The sequence below is a fragment of the Theropithecus gelada genome, chromosome 2 (genome assembly GCF_003255815.1).
Source record: "Theropithecus gelada isolate Dixy chromosome 2, Tgel_1.0, whole genome shotgun sequence".
Taxonomy (NCBI): Eukaryota; Metazoa; Chordata; class Mammalia; order Primates; family Cercopithecidae; genus Theropithecus; species Theropithecus gelada.
This window is the reverse complement of record NC_037669.1, coordinates 67,202,779-67,222,826: the sequence shown is the minus strand read 5'-3', so window position 1 is coordinate 67,222,826 and position 20,048 is coordinate 67,202,779. Positions and strand designations below refer to the sequence as shown.

Genomic DNA, 20,048 nt, shown 5'->3' with positions numbered 1-20,048 from the left:
AAGGCAGGGAAAATGCAAGATGCCGCTGGAGTTGACCTTATGGTGCCAGAAAGTAAGGATGTGCTAAAAAATATTTTTTAATAATAAAAATAATTTTTAAAAGGAGGGGGTTCATATTGGAAGGGGACAGGAACCAATCTGAGAGAGCTCCCAATGACTTGAGCTGGAACAACTTGAGCCACAAAATAAATGATAGTATTTAATTATAACACTTAATTTTTCTTAAGTCCATACTAATCTAAATAAATAACTGAATTTAAAAAATAAATACATAATTGAATAAATAAATAAATGGAGAAAAATCACACCTCTTCCTTATAGAAAATTCCAATTAATACATGTGAAAAGAATGAGGGAAATAGAAAATCACTGTTAGAACACCGTAGTAATAATTACTGCAGGTAAGATCTGTGAATGCTAAAATTAAGGTGTGAAAGTTTAACCAGAAACAGGATATTTGTATGATTTTAAAGTATCTCCTCCAAAATATTTAGTAAAGGAAAAGGGGAAATCCTTAGTTTACTGTGGAGAATATTGGCAGACTCCACCTTTGCCAAGCAATCAAGACCGACATCACTTGGCCCAGTCAACGTCGTATGCGCCCAGGTGTGTTTCATCTCTGTTCTTCCCAATAAAGCATAACCTCAATCTAAACATGAGAAAACATCAGACACTCAAATTGAGGGACTTTATTCTAAATAACTGGCAGGTGCTCTTCAAAGCTGTCAAGGTTATGAAAAAAACAAGGAAAGGCTGAGAAATTGTTACAGATTGGAGGAGACTAAGGATGTGACAAATAAATTCAATGTTTGGATCTTGGAACTGAAAGAGGAGATTTGTGGAAAAACTGGTGACATCTGAGTAAGTTCTTTAGTTTAGTTAATAGTATTTATACTAGGGTTAATTTCTTAGATTTGATTACTGTTGTTATGTGTAAGATGTTAACACAAGAGAAAGCTGGGTGAAGAATACATGGGAACTCTCTGAACTTTTTACACCTCTTCTGTAAATTTAAAATGATCTCACAATAAAAAATTTAAAAACACAGCCGGACGCGGTGGGTGAAAATCAGCACAGTCAAGCAACTTTGACAACACATTTTACCCAAAGATGTGTGCGTTTGTGTGTGTTTCAGGAATGATGGATGCTTCAAAAAGGAAAAGGGGGAAAAAGGAGGACAGGGACCTGATATAATTACAGAAATTAAGTACTATCTTGGAATAGCTTCTCAAAATGTATTTGGCTTAGGGAAGTGAAAATTTACAAAGATAAAAATAGGTGAATAAATACGATAGAGTACACATAAAGCAATCTTTATTTTAACTGAAAAAATGCAGTGATGGTATTTGTATTTCTCTTTTTCCTTTTTTTTTTTTTTTTTTTTTGAGACTCGGTCTCCCCCTGTTGCCCAGGCTGGAGTGCAGTGGCATGATCATGGCTCACTCTAGGCTTGATCTTCTGGTCTCAAGTGATCCTCCCTCCTCAGCCTCCCAAGTGGCTGGGACCACAGGCACGTGTGACTACACCTGGCTCTTTTCTTTCTTTCTTTCTTTTTTTTTTTTTTTTTGAGACTGTCTGCCTCTGTTGCCCAGGCTGGAGTGCAGTGACACAGTCTCAGCTCACTGCAACCTCCAACTCCCAGGTTCAAGCAATTCTCCTGCCTCAGCCACCTGAGAGCTGGCATTACAGGTGTGTGCCACCACGCCCAGCTAATTTTTGTATTTTTAGTGGAGATGGGGTTTCACCATGTTGGCCAGGCTGGTCTTGAACTCCTGACCTCTAGAGATCCACCTGCCTCAGCCTCCAAAACTGCTGGGAGTACAGGCATGAGCCACCACGCCTAGCCCCAGCTCTTTGTTTTTTATGTATGTAGGTTTTTTATGTATATCTTTTCTTGGCAAAAAAAAAAGAGTGTTTCTCTTTTTCTTCTGAAACTGTTCTTTGCTCTTCTCTGTTTCCACCTCCTGCTTTAATCCTCTTTAATATTTCTTCTCTCTCCTGATTATCACCAGGATCATTTTCCAAAGGTTCCCTCTCTGAAATTCATTTCTGCTTGAATCTAAATGGCACCTTTGTCTTTGCTTCTGTTCTTTTCCTCCCCTAGCTCCCTTTCTGCCCTTTAGTTTGTAAGGCATTTTTGAAATGCATGAGAGGTAACGAAGTGGAATGATGTGTGAAGCTGCCTAGCTGTCTTGTCAAGAGAGGCCTAGAGGGTGATGTCCCAGGCCATGCAAGCAACAGCAGGATATTCCTGTGGTTGGCGTTGCAGTGGTTTTCCTTCATGAACTTGAGTCTTCTGCACTTCATTTGTTCACAGATCTTCTCATCACTCAGAACCTGTCCTCGTCTACAATCAGCCTCAAAGCATATTTAAAATTACAGTGGTTATGAGCGAGCTCAACGGTTGAATTCCTTAGCTTGTGTAAATATTTATTGGATGCCTAGTGTATATTATGTCAGGCATGGGCCAGGCACACAGATTTTAGATGTTACCTAGATACGGAAGGTCCCAGCCCTTAAGGGGCTTCTATTCTAGTTGGAGGAGGCAAGCAACAAATGAGATAATAATTTAACCAAAGGCCGCTGACTGTGAGACATGACGGAAGGAAGAAAGTCAGGTGGTATGATGAAGAGAAAATGGAAGGAAGGAAGGGGGAGCCCTCTGGGAAAGTCTTTCTAAGAGTCAGACCTGATTGTTCAAGAAGAACAAATGAAATGCTCTGCCTCACATTTGGGAAGCGTTTGGTGACACTTCACCAGCAGGTCTGGGAAGCTGCTTATCATGAACAGCAGGAGCTCCATGGGGCTTTACCTGCAGACTCGGGGAAAGAGGGCAGAATGCGCAGTGACTGCTAATTCACCTACATCAGCAGATATGATTTGGGAAGCATTAATTTTCACATTAATCACATTTTTAGTACTTTAGGCAAGGATCAAAAACAGGAGTTCACAAACCTAGAAACTGACTAAAGCATCAGGGGCAGTATGTGTATTTCATAACCAATAAAGATGCCGTTTCTTTTGGCTGGGCATGGTGGCTCACACCTGTAATGCCAGCACTTTTGGAGGCCAAGGTGGGAGGATTGCTTGAGCTCAGGAGTTAAAGATCAATCTGGGCCATGAGCCATGATTGTGACAGTGCACTCCAGCCTGGATGACAGAGCAAGACCCTGTCTGAAAAAAAAAAAAAAAAAAAAGATGTAATTTTTAAGTGCATTTGAGGGCTTTATCATCTTCATGAACTTAGGAAATGAAGTGAGAGAGAAGACATCCCGGTCGTAGAGAAGACTAAGTCATTCCAGAAGGCATGTCTTAGTTCAGGTTGCAAGAACACAAGACCATCAGTTGGGTAGCTTATAAACAACAGAAATTTACTTCTCAGTTCCAGAGGCTGGGAAGTCTAAGATCAAGGCACCAAAAGATTGATTCAGCATCTGTCTGGTGAGGGCCTGCTTCCTGATTCATAGATGGTGCCTTCTCACTGTGTCCTCATGTGGTGGAAGGGGTGAGAGAGCTCTCTGAGGCCTCTTTTTTAAGGGCGCTGATCCTATTCGTGAGGGCTCCTCTTAATACCATCTCCTTGTGGGTTAGGATTTCAACACATGAACTTGGGGGAAACATAAACACTTAGTCCATGATAAGATGATTCCTTTGTTAAATTAGAAATTTATAACTTTAGTTTTGTTTTTGTTTGTTTGAGAGACAGGTCTCCATCTGTTGCCTAGGCCTCTGTGCAGTGGTGTGATCATAGCTCCCTGCAGCCTCAAACTCCGGGGCTCCACCGATCCTCCCACTTCAGCCTCCCAGGTAGCTAGGACTACGGGTGCACACTACCACACCCAGCTACTTTATTATTATTATTGTTACTATTATTATTATTATTATTGCAGAGATGAGGCCTTGCTACATTGCCCGGGCTGTTTTCAAACTCCTGGCCTTAAGCAATCCTCCCACCTCCAGCTCCCAAAGTGCCTGGCGAGCCACCACACCTGGCCTATTGTTTCAATTTTGTGTTTTCTTTCTGACAGAGGGGACTTAAATGTTTGTTTCTATCTAAGCAAAGACTTAAGAGTATCTCAGATAGAGGAGACCCTGGCTGTAGTCGGGGAGAAAATTAGGAGCTCATTGGCTTCCTATTAGGATTATTTAGCTTTCTACCCTCTGCTGATTTTGACAGTAGTAGAGCGATAATGAAAGGTGTAAGGCCCTGGAGCCAAAAAAAACAAAAAACAAAAAACAAACTGGATTGTGCCATGCGGTGGAGGAACACTGGTGACAGCAGACTAAGTTGGAGAGGTAGACAGAGCATGTATATCCTGTGGAGCCCTTCACAGACTATGGTACAGGTGTGACTATTTGAAATACAGTGAAGGCCAGGGGCAGTGGCTCACATCTGTAATCCCAGCCTTTTGGGAGGCGGAGATGGGTGGATCACTTGAGGTCAGGAGTTCTAGACCAGCCTGGCCAACATGGTGAAACCCCACCTCTACTAAAAATGCAAAAAAATAGCCAAGCATGGTGGCGGGCACCTGTGTTTCCAACTACGGGAAGCTGAGGCAGGAGAATCACTTGAACCTGGGAGGTGGAGGTTGCAGTGAGCCAAGGTCATGCCATTGCACTCCAGCCTGGGCGACAGGAACAAAACTCTGTCTTCAAAAAAAAAAAAGAAAGAAATGCAGTGAAAGGCCTTGCAGGGGTTAGAGGGTGAAAGTAGGGTGATCTACTGTAGGTTTTTGCTTTTGTTTCAAAGCCCTCTGGGTGTTTTGTAATGATATAAGGATCAACCCATCAGGAAGGCGTAACCGTCTCAAATGAGTGTACGCCTCATAATAAAGCTTCCAGTTCCACGAAGAAAAACATTCCTAGACAAATAGAGAAAAAGATAAATCCACAGAGTTGGAGAGTCCAACATTCCGCTTTTAATAACTAACATTAGTGTGAAGATGAATAATGATTCCCTAATTATACCTGTTGATACAAATGAATTTGCAGTAACTCCACATTTCTCCATCCCTTTTTCTCTGTGTCTGGACATAAAGCTCCAAGGAGCTCATGAGAACCAGTGACGATATAGAAGACCTTGACAACACTATCAACCAAGTGACCTAATTGACAGCTGTAGAATTTATAGACAACTCCACCCAGCAACTGCAGCGTAAATATTTTTTTATCAAATGTACAGGGAACATTCACCAAGATAGGCCACATCCTGGGCCATAAAACGAGTCTCAGTCAATTCGAAAAGATGGCAATGCTGCCGTGTGCTCCGTGACTACAAGAGAGTTAACTTAGAAGTGGATAACAAAAAGATATCTGGAAAATTCCATATATTTGAAAATTAAACAGACACTTGTATAGAACTGATGGATCAAAGAACAAGTCACAGTGGAATTAAAAATCCCTTTGACTGCTCTGTGAGGAGTGGATTGGAGGGGGCAGGTGCGGACACGGGGAACCTAGGGAACAGAATTTGCGGAATTCTAGGAGAACTGTCATGGTGCCTTGGACTTTGGGTGAGGAAGCAGAGAAGGAGAGAAATGGACAGACTCAGACATTTTGGAGGTAGAGCCTATGTGACTTGCTGAAGATTGGATGTGGACAGTATGGGTAGGCGAGGAAGCAAGGATGACCTTGAGGTGTTGGGGTCAAGTCATTGAACATATCTTCCTGTTGCTCTCAGGATTAAGTCCAAATTTGTCAACACAGTTCCTGATTGGGCCCCTGCGCCCTTGGACAGTCCTATCTCTCACCCCTCCTCCCACTGTAAACTCCAGCCCCGCACAGCAACTGACAGTCCTCCCTTTGCCATGCTCTCTCTTTTCACATGCTCTTCCATGTTTGCCCTGCTCTCCACTTATTTATCTCTTAGCTTAGATGTCACTTCTGCTGGGAAGCTTTCCTTACTTTTCCTCCAGCCTGGCGTAGGGGCTCTGCTCTGTGCTTCTGTGCTACCCTTCTCATCATCACTTCGCTTTGCCGCTTTTCTGTCTCCCCCATTAAAGCTGTGAACAGGGAATTTCTTTCTTTCTTTCTTTCTTTCTTTCTTTCTTTCTTTCTTTCTTTCTTTCTTTCTTTCTTTCTTTCTTTCTTTCTTTCTTTCTCTCTCTCTCTCTCTTTCTTTCTTTCTCTCTCCTCCTTTCACTTCCCTCCTTCCTTCCTTCTCTCTCTTTCTTTCTCTTTCTTTTCTTTTTCTTTCTTTCTTTCCCTCCCTCCCTCCCTCCCTCCCTCCCTCCCTTCCTTCCCTCCCTCCCTCCCTTCTTTCCTTCCTTCCTTCCCTCCCTCCCTCCCTCCCTCCCTCCCTTCCTTTCTTCCTTCCTTCCTTTAATGGAGTCTCGCTCCATCACCAGGCTGGAGTGCTGTGGTGAGATCTCAGCTCACTGCAACCTCCACCTCCCAGGTTCCAGCGATTCTCCTGCCTCAGCCTCCAGAGTAGCTGGGATCACAGGCGCGCGCCACCATGCCCAGCCAACTTTTTTTGTATTTTTAGTAGACACAGGGTCTCACCATGTTGGTCAGGATGGTCTTGATGTCTTGACCTCGTGATCCACCCACCTCAGCCTCCCAAAGTGCTGGGACTACAGGCGTGAGCCACCATGCCCGGCCTCATTCTTTGATTACTACTACTACTACCATAGCCAGTTGCTGGTTACCTGGGCTGTCAGTCAGGAAACGTAGCCCTCATGAGAGTGGGATGAAAATAAGATCACATAGCATTTATTGAGTCCTTGCTGTGTGTGTGCCAGGGGCTTCACACACATGACCTCATTTAATCATCTTGGCAGCATTATGAAATGGGTTATCAATCCCATTTGTAGGAAGAGGAAACAGACTTAGAAGGCTTAAGGAGGCCAGGCCTGGTGGCTCTTGCCTGTAATCCCAGCACTTTGGGAGGCCAAGGCAGGAGGATAACTTGAGCCCAGGAGTTCAAGACCAGCCTGGCAACAAACCAAGAGCTGTCTCTACAAAAAACAAAAAAATTAGCAGCTAGGTGCAGTGGCTCACGCCTGTAATCCCAGGACTTTGGGAGGCCGAGGTGAGCGGATCACTTGAGGTCAGGAGTTCAAGACCAGCCTGGCCAACATGGTGAAACCCCGTCTCTAATAAAAATACAAAAATTAGCCAGGTATGGTGGCACATGCCTGTAGTCCCTGCTATTCCCGAGGCTGAGGCAGGAGAATCGTTTGAACCCAGGAGGCAGAGGTTGCAGTGAGCTGAGATGACACCATTGCACTCCAGCCTGGGTGACGGTGCGAGACTCCGTCTCAAAAAAGAAAAGAAAAGAAAAAATTAGCTGGGCATGGTAACTCATGCCTGTGATCCCAGCTACACAGGAGACTGATATGAGAGGATCACTTGAGCCCAAGAGGTCAAAGCTCAGTGAGCTATGATTGCACCACTGCACTCCAGCCCGGGTGACAGAGTGAAACCCTGTCTTAAAAAAAAAATGGGCCAAAAGAGCTTGCTCAAGATCACACAGTTAATGGTGGAAATGGAATTTGAACATAGGAAGTCAGATTTCAAACCTAAAACTTTTAACCACCAAGTCATACTGTCAAATTCAGACTAGAATTACAACAAATTGAAAATGAATTTGAAGGTGCACTGGTGAGCCCCTGATCATCTTGCCTGTGGCCAGGCTTTGGCTCACACTTGGTGCAGATGGCTGAGCAGGGTTCACTGGAGGTGGGCGCCCAGGTTAGGGTGGTTCATGGAGCAGGAGCAGGAAGATCCATTACATTATAGCTGGCACATCGGGTACAGAGTGCTATTGTGTGCTGCCTTTTAACCCCGCCCCTTACTCTAAAAAAACAAAGGCCTCATTGCTAGTGCTGGCTAATTTCCATAAAGGAATTTAGAATGGCTAATTTTATATCCTTTCAATAAATATTCCACATCCCATTATAACATGGCCAACAATGATCCTCTTCAAATTAATACCAGCAGTACTTGCTGCGGAATTAGCCTCCAGAGATGCAATGTTATCAAAAAGTGATTTTTTTTTTTTTTTTGGTCTTTTGTTTTTTCAGATAAAGAGTAAAAAGTCCTTATGTACTTATTTTCAGTCAAGGTACTGAATGGATCATATTAGGAAGGTTCAAAAACTTCATTGCACTGCTCGACTCTGACTACATAAAAGGCTTTTTGTGGTTGACACATGTTTTGAAGTGCTGTGAGCATTGATGGGAATGGTAACTAATTATACTTGACATTTTAAAAGCGAAGACACAGAGACTTCTTACAAAACCACTGTTTATTGAGTACTTACTGTGTGCCAGCCACTGTACTGAGTACCTCGTGGGTTTCATTTCAAACCAAATTGTTGCATCCTTGTAACAACCTGGGTGGGTGGTAAACTGAGGAACTTGTCTGAAGTCATGGGGGTAGTACCTCAGGCTGCCAAGACTTGAACTCAGGAATACCAGACTCACGATTCTTAAGTGCCATTTTCTCACATTTCTCTGAGATGTACCATTGGGGCTACTTTTGTGTGTTCCTTTGAAATATCTATATACCACAATGAGCATGCTGAAACTTTAAATGCTTAGTTTAAGAAGCAGTCAATATACAAAATTCTTCCTAATTTTGAAATTAGAATCTTCAAATTCTGTTTTGTTTTGTTTTGTTTTTGTGGTTGTTTTGTTTTGTTTTTTGTTTTTGAGACAGAGTCTCACTCTGTCTCCCAGGCTGCAGTGCAGTGGCATGACCTCAGCTCACTGTAACCTCTGCCTCCCGGGTTCAAGGGATTCTCCTACCTCAGCCTTCTGAGTGGTACAGGCACGTGCCACCACGCCCACCTTTTTCTTTTTCTTTTTCTCTTTTTTTTTTTGAGACAGAGTCTCACTCTGTTACCCAGGCTGGAGTGCAGTGCCATCTTTTCGGCTCACTGCAACCTTCGCCTCCCGGGCTCAAGCAATTCTTGTACCTCAGCCTCTCGAGTATCTGGAATTACAGGCACACACCACCACACCCAGCTAATTTTTGTATTTTTAGTAGAGACGGGGTTTCAGCATATTGGCCAGGCTGGTCTCCAACTCCTGACCTAAAGTGACCTGCCTGCCTCAGCCTCCCAGGCACCGTGCCTGGCTTAGAATCTTCAAATTCTTAAAATGGATGTTAAGATAATCTTCATTTATGAAATGATAGATGATCAGTATTTGAATTTCATTTTTTTGGTTTGTAACACTCATTCCTCTAGTAGATGAAGAACAAAAGATAAATCCTGTGGCAAATTATGTGGACTTCAGAATTACTCAAGTCTGAAATTCCTTTGATACTTGTATCATGTAGCACCCATGTTCATCAATTTTAAATATTGAGAATCCCAGTGGCATGTTATACTAGTCTGCTTGGGCTGCCATAACAAAATACAAGACTGGGTGGCTGAAACAACAGAAATTTATTTTTTCACAGTTCTGGAGGCTGGAAGTCTGAGATGAGGGTGTCAGCATGGTCAGGTTGTGGTGATGGAGCCTCTTCCTGGTTTGCAAATGGCCACCTTCTCACTCTGTCCTCACATGGCAGAGGGAGAGAGGGAGAGCACTCTCTGATGTCTCTTCTTATAAGGGCACTGATTCCATCCTGAGGGCCCTACCCTTCTGACCTCAGCTAAACCCAATTATCTCTTAAAAGTCCCTATCCAAAAGCCATCACATTTTGGGTTAGGACTTCAACATATGAATGTTGGGGACACAGACATTCAGTCCATAAGTGTTATGGTGTTAGGATGATGTTAGGCCAGGGATCCAAGAAGATTCAAATCCTTCCTTGGTTAAGCTACCCCAAAGTTTGGGGAACAATGGCAAAACAAAGCAAATAATGCTACTACTAACTAAGGCTTTGAAGTCTCAAATCCCTGAGCAAAGCTCTGGAAAGCTAAGCAGTTCGTACAGGAGAACTCATTTACCTAAGGTGGCTTGAATCATCCACAGCAGAGGTCAGCAAACCACAGCCTGTGAGCCAGGAGTGGCTTTTACATTTCAAATGGTTGAAAAATCAAAAGAAGGATATTTAGTGATGTCTGAAAATTATATGAAATTCAAACATCCATGTCCTGAAATAAAGTTTTATTAGGACACAGCCGCTCTCATTATTATTATTACTATTTTGAGACAGAGTCTCTCCCTGTTGTACAGGCTGGAGTGCAGTGGTGTGATCTTGGCTCACTGCAACCTCTGCCTCCCAGGTTCAAGCAATCCTCCCACCTTAGCTTCCTGAGTAGCTGAGACTACAGACACATGCCACCATGCCTGGCTAGTTTTTCTATTTTTTGATAAAGATGGGGTTTCACCATTTGCCCAGGCTGGTCTTGAACTCCTAGGCTCAATCTATCTGCCCACCTCGCCCTCCCAAAGTGCTCGGATTGAAATTAGAATCTTCAAATTCTGTTGTTTTGAAGAAACTGCGCCTGGCCCACTCATTGTTTATCTGTTATCAATGGCTGCTTTCATGCTACAACAGCAGATTTGAGGAGTTGCAACAGAGCCTGAAATATTTACTATCTGGCCCTTTAGAGGAAAAAGGTTGCCGCATGCTGATACACAAACAAAGCTAGCCAATGACTTGCATTCCCTAATCCCAAGACCAAATGTTAGCTAAAAGTATCGTTTTAGGTGGGTCACAGTGACTCACACCTGTGAGGCACTTTGGGAGGCCAAAGTGGGAGGATCACTTGAGTCCAGGAGTTTAAGACCAGCCTGGACAACATAACAACACCTCGTGTCTACAAATAATTTAAAAAGCCAGGTGTGGTGGTGCATAGCTGTGGGCCCAGCTACTCAGGAGGCTGAGGTGGGAGGATCGCTTGGGCCCAAGAGATTGAGAGTGCAGTGAGCCAAGAGCATGCCACTGCACTGCAACCTGGACAACAGAGCAAGACCCTCATCTGCAAACTATATACTTTAAAAAAATTTTTTTTTGAAATGGAGTCTCGCTCTGTCGCCAGGCTGGAGTGCAGTGGTGCGATCTCGGTTCACTGTAACCTCCGCCCCCCACCCCAGGTTCAAGCGATTCTCCTGCCTCAGCCTCCTGAGTAGGTGGGACTACAGGCGCACACCACCATGCGCAACTAATTTTTGTATTTTTAGTAGAGACGAGGTTTCACCACATTGACCAGGATGGTCTCGATCTCTTGACCTCGTGATCCACCTGCTCGGCCTCCCAGAGTGCTGGAATTACAGGCGTGAGCCACACTGCTCCCGGCCTGTGTGTGTGTGTGTGTGTGTGTGTGTGTATTTAATTATATATATTTATATATATTTTAAAAGATGCAGGGCCCCCCATTAACACTGGAAGAAATGGATCCAGAGACAGAGAATATTTACCCGCAAAGCTTGGTATGAGCTGGTTTAGAGATTGTCCACTTCAGGTTGCTGTGAGCCAAGATCAGGCCACTGCACTCCAGCCTGGGCAACAGAGTGAGACTCCATCTCAAAAATAAATAAATAAATAAAAAGAGATTATCCACTTCAAGTTTTCTAATGCCACCCACACTGGATGTTCCAAGGAAAACCTGAGAGAGAAAAACAAGTGGCCTTATTGGAAGATGGAAGAAGTGAGAGCCACAGTAATTTGCTGATGTTTTTATTTTTTTGTAAGTTCAACCCTTATGAAATATAGTCCAGGGTCCCAGAATTGGGCTAATCCAGACCAAGGTTTATCTTAAATCTCTACCTCTTGATTGACACTCATTCCTCAAGTCAAAGGCGAAGGCAGGAATGGAAGCTAAGAGTGGTACCTTTCCAGAATTTAATATGAATCAGCAAACATCGGTAGCATTATTTACCTGTCAGGCTACTTCCTTTGTTTCTGACCTGTTTTTGTTTTGTTTTCTTCCCTCCTCTCCCCTTTACGCCCACTCCTTACACACAAAGGTGATTTTAAAGGATGTGGACTCACTTCTCTACGTGGACACCGATGTTCTCTTTCTGAGACCTGTCGATGACATCTGGAAGCTTCTGAGGCTGTTTAATTCCAGCCAGCTTGCAGCCATGGCCCCTGAGCACGAAATCCCCAAGATTGGCTGGTACAGCCGCTTTGCAAGGCATCCTTTCTATGGCTCTGCAGGAGTTAATTCAGGAGTCATGTTAATGAATTTAACTCGGATAAGAAGTACCCAGTTCAAGGTAAATGAGTGCTTTAAAATTCCTTGTTTAGAGACTGGGAGTTGGTCTTGTCAACAGTGGCATTCCCAGAGTGTCAATATGCTGATTTTGGAAATTAGGTGGCCTATAGGTGAGGATAAAATATTTGTTTATTCAGGAAAAGCCTAGATGGCTATGGAATTTAAAGCTTCATCAGAGTTACCATTCAGGAATACTATGTCGCATTTCTGAATTCCATAATGTTTGAACCCTTCATACCCAATGCTTCAAAGACTATGTAAAATTTCTTCAAATTACCCTAGGGATATATTTATATAAATCCGTGACGATATTTATATAAGGATGTACATGATCTCATCTTTTATCCTAGCAAAGAACTGGAAAGAACCTAAAAGAACATCAGTAGAGAACTAGTCCAAAAAAATTATCCTGCTGGCCAGGGGTAGTGGCTCACACTTGTAATCCCAACACTTTGGAAGACCAAGGTGGGTAGATCACTTGAGGCCAAGAGTTTGAGAGACTACCCTGACCAACATGGTGAAACCCTGTCTCTACTAAAAATACAAAAATTAGCCAGGAATGATGGTGCACACCTGTAGTCGCAGCTGTTTAGGAGGCTAAGGAAGGAGAATCATGTGAACCCGGACAGCAGAGGTTGCAGTGAGCCAAGATCACGCCACTGTACTCCAGCCTGGTGACAGAGACTGTGATTATTTGTATGCTTTAGAAATTTCCAGAAGAATTAATGGGGCATGCTGGCACATGGTTGTAGCCCCAGCTACTTGGGAGGCTGAGATGGAAGGATCACTTGAATCCGGCAGGTCAAGGCTGTGTTTAGCCACTGCAGTTCACCCTAAACAACAGAGTGAGACCCTGTTTCTAAAAAAAGAAAGAAAGAAAAAGAAATGTGCAGAAGAATACCTAAGAGACCATTAATTGTTAATTGTGGATACTTCTGGGGAAAGTGGGAATGGGATAGGGAAGAAGAATATTTTTACTTTTTTATTTTATATTTTTATGTGCTGTTGGAATAGTTCAGTTTGTGAATATGTTACTTTTATTTTAAAAGTAAATCATTGTTTAAGACAAGGAAAGGTATTTTTCCTTAAGATACCTGAACTCTGTTATCTGCATTTTGTTCCTTCACCTCACAGTGAGGAAATAAGCCTAAGAGAGATGTTCGCCTAAGAAAGGTGGAGTAGAGTAGAGAATCCTGAAGTAGAGGCTGCTGTTCAGAAAGACTTTGCCTCTTTCTTAGGTGTGGTGCCTCACGCCTATAATCCCAGCACTTTGGGAGGCAGGTGAATCACTTGAGGTCAGGAGTTTGAGAACAGCCTGGCCAACGTGGGGAAACCCCGTCTCTACTAAAAATACAGAAAAGTAGCTGGGCGTGATGGCGTGCACCTGTAGTCTCGGTTGCTTGGGAGGCTGAGGCATGAGAATCGCTTGAACCCGGGAGGTGGAGGTTGCAGTGAGCTGAGATCGTGCCACTGCACTCCAGCCTGGGCGACAGAGTGAGACTCTGTCTCAAAAAAAAAAAAAAAAAAAAAAAGGGGAAGGAAGGAAGAAGGAAGGAGGGAACAGAAAGAAGGAAGGGGTTCCATTCCAGGCATGGTTTTCTGAGTAGAAACTATAGGTTCAACTATAAGTTCCTGGTCCATCTAGTAGCTGTGTGTACAACTGACAAAAGCGATGCAATCAACAGCCCAAATTTTGCTTTGTTCTGTGCCCTGAGAATAGCAGGACCCCTCCTGTATTTGTTTCCCTCCACTGAAGGGAAGAAAACCAGTCCCTTTACATTGTTTCTCAGTGGACAAAATGTATTTGCTTTGCTTCAGCTGTTCTGATGGTTTTCTCTTTTCCAGAACAGCATGATTCCAACAGGCCTGGCTTGGGAGGACATGTTGTACCCTCTGTACCAGAAGTACAAGAATGCCATCACGTGGGGAGACCAGGATTTATTAAATATTATTTTTTATTTCAATCCAGGTAGGTTATCTTTGGAGAATGCTTTCTGTGTAGGAGTACACTCAGCACGCCCCATGGAGCACATTCCATGCCCGGGTTGCTATTGACTAGGCTTGAATTGTGCACAGAGGAGCCTGTGTTCCCCTGCGAAGTTTGCCCTTTCATCCACCCCTCTGGATATCTGATGGAGGCGGGGCCTTGCACTACTGACACAAAAGGCCAAATGTTGAAACTTCCAACACTGGACTCATTTTTAGAGGATATCTTTTAGATTTTGCTATACCATTCTTCTAAGAAGTGCAGTCAAAATTGATGTGAGGCACGAAACTAAATGGAAATATTATAATCTAGGCAGGAGACCCTGTAACCTGAACAACTGCTAGATTGAAGGGAATTGATTCTCAGGGTCCTTGGAGTTAAGGAACATATTCAGGGTCAAAACAACTAGAAAAAGAACTCAGATCCCCAAATCCTTTTTGCTTTTCATCTGGGGCAAAATAAATTCTTCTTATATTGTTAGGTGGATGATTTGGTGGGGTAGAGGGAGAAAGGGAAATTTTCATCTCCCTTTCTCTGTGTGTTTATATTAACACGTAAAGCTAATGAAATTCTCTTTTCCTCTTCCTTGTTAAAACTTTTTTTTTTAACTAAAACTTTATTCTTATTAAAAATTAAAACTGCCGGGCGCAGTGGCTCACACCTGTAATCCCAGCACTTTGGGAGGCCGAGGTGGGCGGATCACTTGAGGTCGGGAGTTTGAGACCAGCCTACCCAACGTGGTGAAACCCCATCTCTACTAAAAATCCAAAAAAGCCGGACGTGGTGGTAGGTGCCTGTAATCCCAGCTACTGGAAGGCTGAGGCAGGAGAATCACTTGAACCTGGGAGGTGGAGGTTGCAGTGAGCCAAGATGGCGCCACTGCACTCCAGCTTGGGCAACAGAATGAGACTCCGTCTCAAAAAAAATTAAAACTATGTTTTCTTCTTGAGAGAGATCTTTTGGCAAAAAAAAGCAATCCTTACCCCACCCTTTTCAGGCCTTTCTTTTTCATTTAAAAATCCTGAAGTAGAGACTGCTGTTCAGAAAGATTTTGCCTGTGTTTGTTTGTATGTTACCCTTGGAACACATACTGTGCACCTTTTTAAAAAAACAAAATTCTGGAATAAAACTCAATTTCATTTGTCTTTGGATCAAAAAGGATCAAATCGTCAAAAAGAAAGAAAAGCAGGTTGATACAGAGTTTCTTGGAAAGATTCCCAATACTAATTTAGTAGAGGAAAGGGGAATGTCTTAGCTGTTCACTTATAGCTTTTTTTTTTTTTTGAGACAGAGTCTGGCTCTGTCACCCAGGCTGGGGTGCAGTGGCACGATCTCAGCTCACTGCAATCTCCACCTCCTGGGTTCCAGCAATTGTTCTGCCTCAGCCTCCCAAGTAGCTGAGATTACAGGAGTGTGCCATTGTTCCTGACTGATTTTTGTGTTTTTAGTAGAGACGGGATTTCCCTGTGTTGGCCAGGCTGGCCTCGAACTCCTGACCTCAGGAGATCTGCCCACCTCCTCCTCCCAAAGTACTGGGATTGTAGGCATCAGCCAGTGTGCCCAGGCTTTTTTTTTTTTTTTTTTTTTTTTTTTTTTTAATGAGATGAAGCCTCACTCTGTCTCGCAGGCTGGTACACAGTAGTGCAATTATGGCTCACTGCAACGTTAACCTCCTGAGCTCAAGTGATCCTCGCACCTCAGCCTGCCAAGTAGCTGGGACTATAGGTGTGCACCACCACACCCAGCGAATTTTTTTTTTTTTTTTTTTTGAGAGGGAGTCTTGCTCTGTTGCCCAGGCTGGAGTACAGTGGCATGATCTCAGCTCACTGCAACTTCTGCCTCCCACGTTCAAGCAATTCTCCTGCCTCAGCCACCCGAGTAGCTGGGATTACAGGCACCCGCCACCACACTTGACTAATTTCTGTATATTTAGTAGAGACAGGCTTTTGTCATGTTGGCCAGGCTGGTCTCAATCTCCTGACCTCATGTGATCCACCTCCCTCGGCCTCCCAAAGTGTTGGGATTACAGGCGTGAGCCACTGCGCCCAGCCAAATTTTTAAAATTTTTTATAGAGATTGGGGGGCAGTCTCATTATGTTGCCCAAGGTCATCTAGAACTCCTGGGCTCAAGTGATCCTCCTGCCTCGACCTCCCGAAGTGCTAGGATTTCAGGCAAGTCACCATGCCTAGCCTCTTAGGGCATGCTTTAAGCCATTTCGCTGTGACAGTAGGTCTGCATCTCTTCCTTTTTCTTCTTAGGTAGGTTTCATCTTTTTTCTTTTTTTTCTTGAGATGGAATCTGGCTCTGTCACCCAGGCTGGAGTGCAATGGCACCATCTCGTCTCACTGCAATCTCTGCCCCCCAGGTTCAAGCAATTCTCCTATCTCAGCCTCCCAAGTAGCTGGGATTACAGGCACCTACCACCAAGCCCAGCTAATTCTTGTAATTTTTGTATTACAGGCATCCTCCACCATGCCCAGGTAATTTTTTGATCCCCCTGGTGGATCACTTGAGGGATTACAGGCGTGAGCCACCACACCCGGCCCTTTTCTTTAAATACTGCATTTTCCTCTTTGTCATGTGGCCGAAACGATCTAATGTAAGTCTCTCTGTCTGTATTCCCAAACTGAGGAATCCAAAAGATTCACACAGTTGCCTCTCCAGTTCTTCTTAGCCTGTTGCTGATTATTTGAGGATGTGATTAGTGAGTAAATAAATAATACTCGAAGGCAGTTGTAAGCAGCTTTGCAATTAAACAGGAGTCCCTTGTCTTTAATTGGGGCTGAAACCAGAGGAGTTTAATTGCTTCTTCACTCTCCATCTGAGATCCATTGAGTAAAACAGGATATTGGAAAAGAATCGTGACGTTGTTCTAAATCCTGGTTCTGCACAGTATCAAGTAAATAACCAAGTTTTCTGGTTTTAGATGAGTGATTGTTAGGTTAACTCCCTGATTGTTCTTTGTGCAGCCTGCATTTGATCTTCCTATTTCATACTTTACCCAGGTACTTGATTAAACTGAGATCCAGCAATATCCATCACATTGTAAGGTTTCTCTTCATGTATATTGATTGCAGAGTACTTTCCACAAACCAGAACAAACTGTATTTGAAAAAAGGATTTGTCAGCTTTATCCCTGGAAAGGAGAGAGAGGGAGACAGTATTAGCTATGGCACAGCAGATAAACATGTTTATTGTTATGGTTCTTCAGGTTGCTATGGGTGAACCAATGCACATAAAACCTGTAGCACACATCAGGAATGTTGTCATTATTATAGTCTCTTGTATCTGATAACACCGCTTTTTAAAATGTGTTTAAAAGTCATTAGCTAGAAAGTGTTTTAAAACTCTTGCTATAATTAGATAGTAAATGCCTGTGGGTGTATAATTGCAGTGCTGGGTAATAGACTGACTTAAGACAGCTGAAACCCGTGGGGGCATGCAGGTCGCTCAGCTCACAGGACATTTCCTGGCAGGTGAGTCAAGACAGCTTCATCAAGGGGTGGAAAACTGAGTTCACACCCTTAAAGGTGAGTCTGAGTCAAGAGCAGAGTTCTATGGAAGGGGTAAATCTGACAGGAACCAAAAGAGAATTCTATATAGGAAGATGTGTTTAAATGAATGCACTTAGGTTTCAGGGAACACAGCTCCACTCAGACCAGCTAAATGAGGGCAGATATTGTAAGAGGCCAGGGGCGGTCTCATGACCACACAAGTCAGGTCAAGCCAGGCTTCATAAGAACTGGCCTTGGGAAGTTGCCAAGGACCAAAGCAGTTTCTTCATCTCTCAGAGGCCTCATGGTTTCTGTCATCTTTGCTTCTCTACATGCCAGTCTGATTCTGTTTTGTCTCTCAGACCACATTCTCTGTTTGCCCATGGCCCAACCTGTTTGTCAACCCTAAGTGAATACATCTTCACAAGTCCACAATCAATGATGATGGAGCTCCTCTATTTCCTAATTCACATTCTTAGCGAAAAAGAGACTGGCCCAGCCCAGCTGCGACTGAGTTCTCTTTAATGTGGGAGAGCACGCTTGATCAGGCTCTAGAAGGGCAAAGTCATGTGGCATTTTCCTCTCTCAAATGTCACCACGTAGGTCTGCTCTTTCTTCAAGGGCAATTTCTAGAAAACTGAGATGTGGGTAGGGAAGAAAATGAAACCAGCCAAGTATAAATGACAAGGCAGGGCATCAGGCTAGAGTAAAGGCAGTAGAATTCTGCCTGAGGGGAGAGAGAAGAGCTGAAATGCCCATGGAATACATGTAGATTGTGAGTTGAGTGTGTGATACTAGGGAGGCAGGAGGAGTTCATGGGAACCTCAGGGAGCAGGACTCACTCACATGGGACAAGTCTCTTCAGTGGCCCCAGGAAGGCCTTATTCTCATCCTGCCTGGGGTCTCTGGAGCCCTGCCCTTGAGCATGCAACCACATTGTATATTCACCACACCAAAGCACCCAGCAACAGGCAGTTATGAGTGCTACGTTGTGGGGTTGACAGGCCCGGTTACTTCATACTGGGACTGTTCTAGGAAACTGGTAACAAATCGCTGTTTCGGGAGTCTGGGAAGTTCATGAGCCCTGATGTAAAACACAAGAGAAAGGACAGAAACTGTACGGTGTATGTGAGAAGGGGTTGTGTCAACTTTGTGTCTTTCACAGTGCAAGGCTTAGTGCTTTAAATGGAGTTGGTGTTCAGAAGTGTTGTTTGATTCAATGAATGGAATTAAGAGAAGGGAGAGAAGGGGCAAAGTATTAATAAATGGAAGAGAAAGAGCCACAGCAAGGAAAATGAGAGAAAAGGGAAATTCGGGAGAGAAAGGAGAGATAGAAAGCCGGAGAAAGGGAAAAGATGCATTTGGTGAAAGGAGGTATAGTTTGCATTTCATTCATTCATTCAGCCGCTAGTTTTTGAGCACTGTGTGCCAGCCACAGGGCTAGGTGCCAGACGAGTTAAAGCAAAGTTACTGGTTTCACGAAACCTACCTTTTGTTGGAAGAGGTAGAAGGTAGACTCCTAAAGAATAGTTGTTCAAATCACAAATTGTGGTAAATGAGATGGAGGAAACAAATGAGGGATTGAGAGAGAGACCCTTAAGGCTGGAGAGAAAAGAGCTTCCTTAGATTGTGTTATCAGAAAAGTCTTCTGAACAAAATTAATTGCCTTTTCTGGAACAAGGACTATTCTGAAATAAGGAAAAAGAGAATGCTGGGAAATCTCAGTTCCAGGATGGGACATTGCAAAAAAAAAAAAAAAATTAACAGTGCAGTTGAACAGCCTCCATTCTAGTGATACAGAGCATTAAGAGAGGCTGGGTGTGGGGGCTCATGCCTGTAATCCCAACACTTTAGGAGGCTGAGCAGGGAGGATTGCTTGAGGCCAGGAGTCCAAGACCAGCCTGGGCAATGTGGCAAGACCCCCATCTGTACTAAAAAGTAAAAATATATAAAAGTGTAGCAAGCCTATATTACCATGAAGTTAAAATGATCAGGCATAAACTAGTTCATAATCTTAGAGATCCCAAGAGTATGAAATAATCAGAGATTTATTTTGATTAAATAAATTTAATCAAGTAGACTGGGCACAGTGGCTGACACCTGTAATCCCAGCACGGGGAGGCTGAGGCGGGCACATCACTTGAGGTCAGGAGGTCGAGACCAGCCTGGCCAACATGGCGAAACCCTGTCTCTACTAAAAATACAAAACTCTGGCTGGGCACAGTAGCTGATGCCTGTAATACCAGCACTTTGGGAGGCCGAGGCGGGCAGATCACCTGAGGTCGGGATAATTTTTTTTTTTTTTTTTTTTTTGAGACAGTCTCACCCTATTGTCCAGGTTGGAGTGCAGTGGTGCGATCTTGGCTCAGTGCAACCTCCACATCCCAGACTCAAGCAATTCTCCTGCCTCAGCCTCCTGAGTAGCTGGGATTACAGGTGTGTACC

At 43.7% G+C, this 20,048-nt stretch overlaps 1 protein-coding gene across 1 annotated transcript in view; it reads left to right on the top strand.

Moving 5' to 3' along the window:
- Positions 1–20,048, top strand: part of GXYLT2 (glucoside xylosyltransferase 2) — a 79,413-nt gene that overhangs the window by 47,603 nt on the left and 11,762 nt on the right. Inside the window, exons 4-5 of the mRNA XM_025374973.1 lie at positions 11,871–12,122; positions 13,967–14,090. Of these exons, the coding sequence (XP_025230758.1) occupies positions 11,871–12,122; positions 13,967–14,090 (376 nt within the window). The remainder of the gene's footprint in view (positions 1–11,870; positions 12,123–13,966; positions 14,091–20,048) is intronic.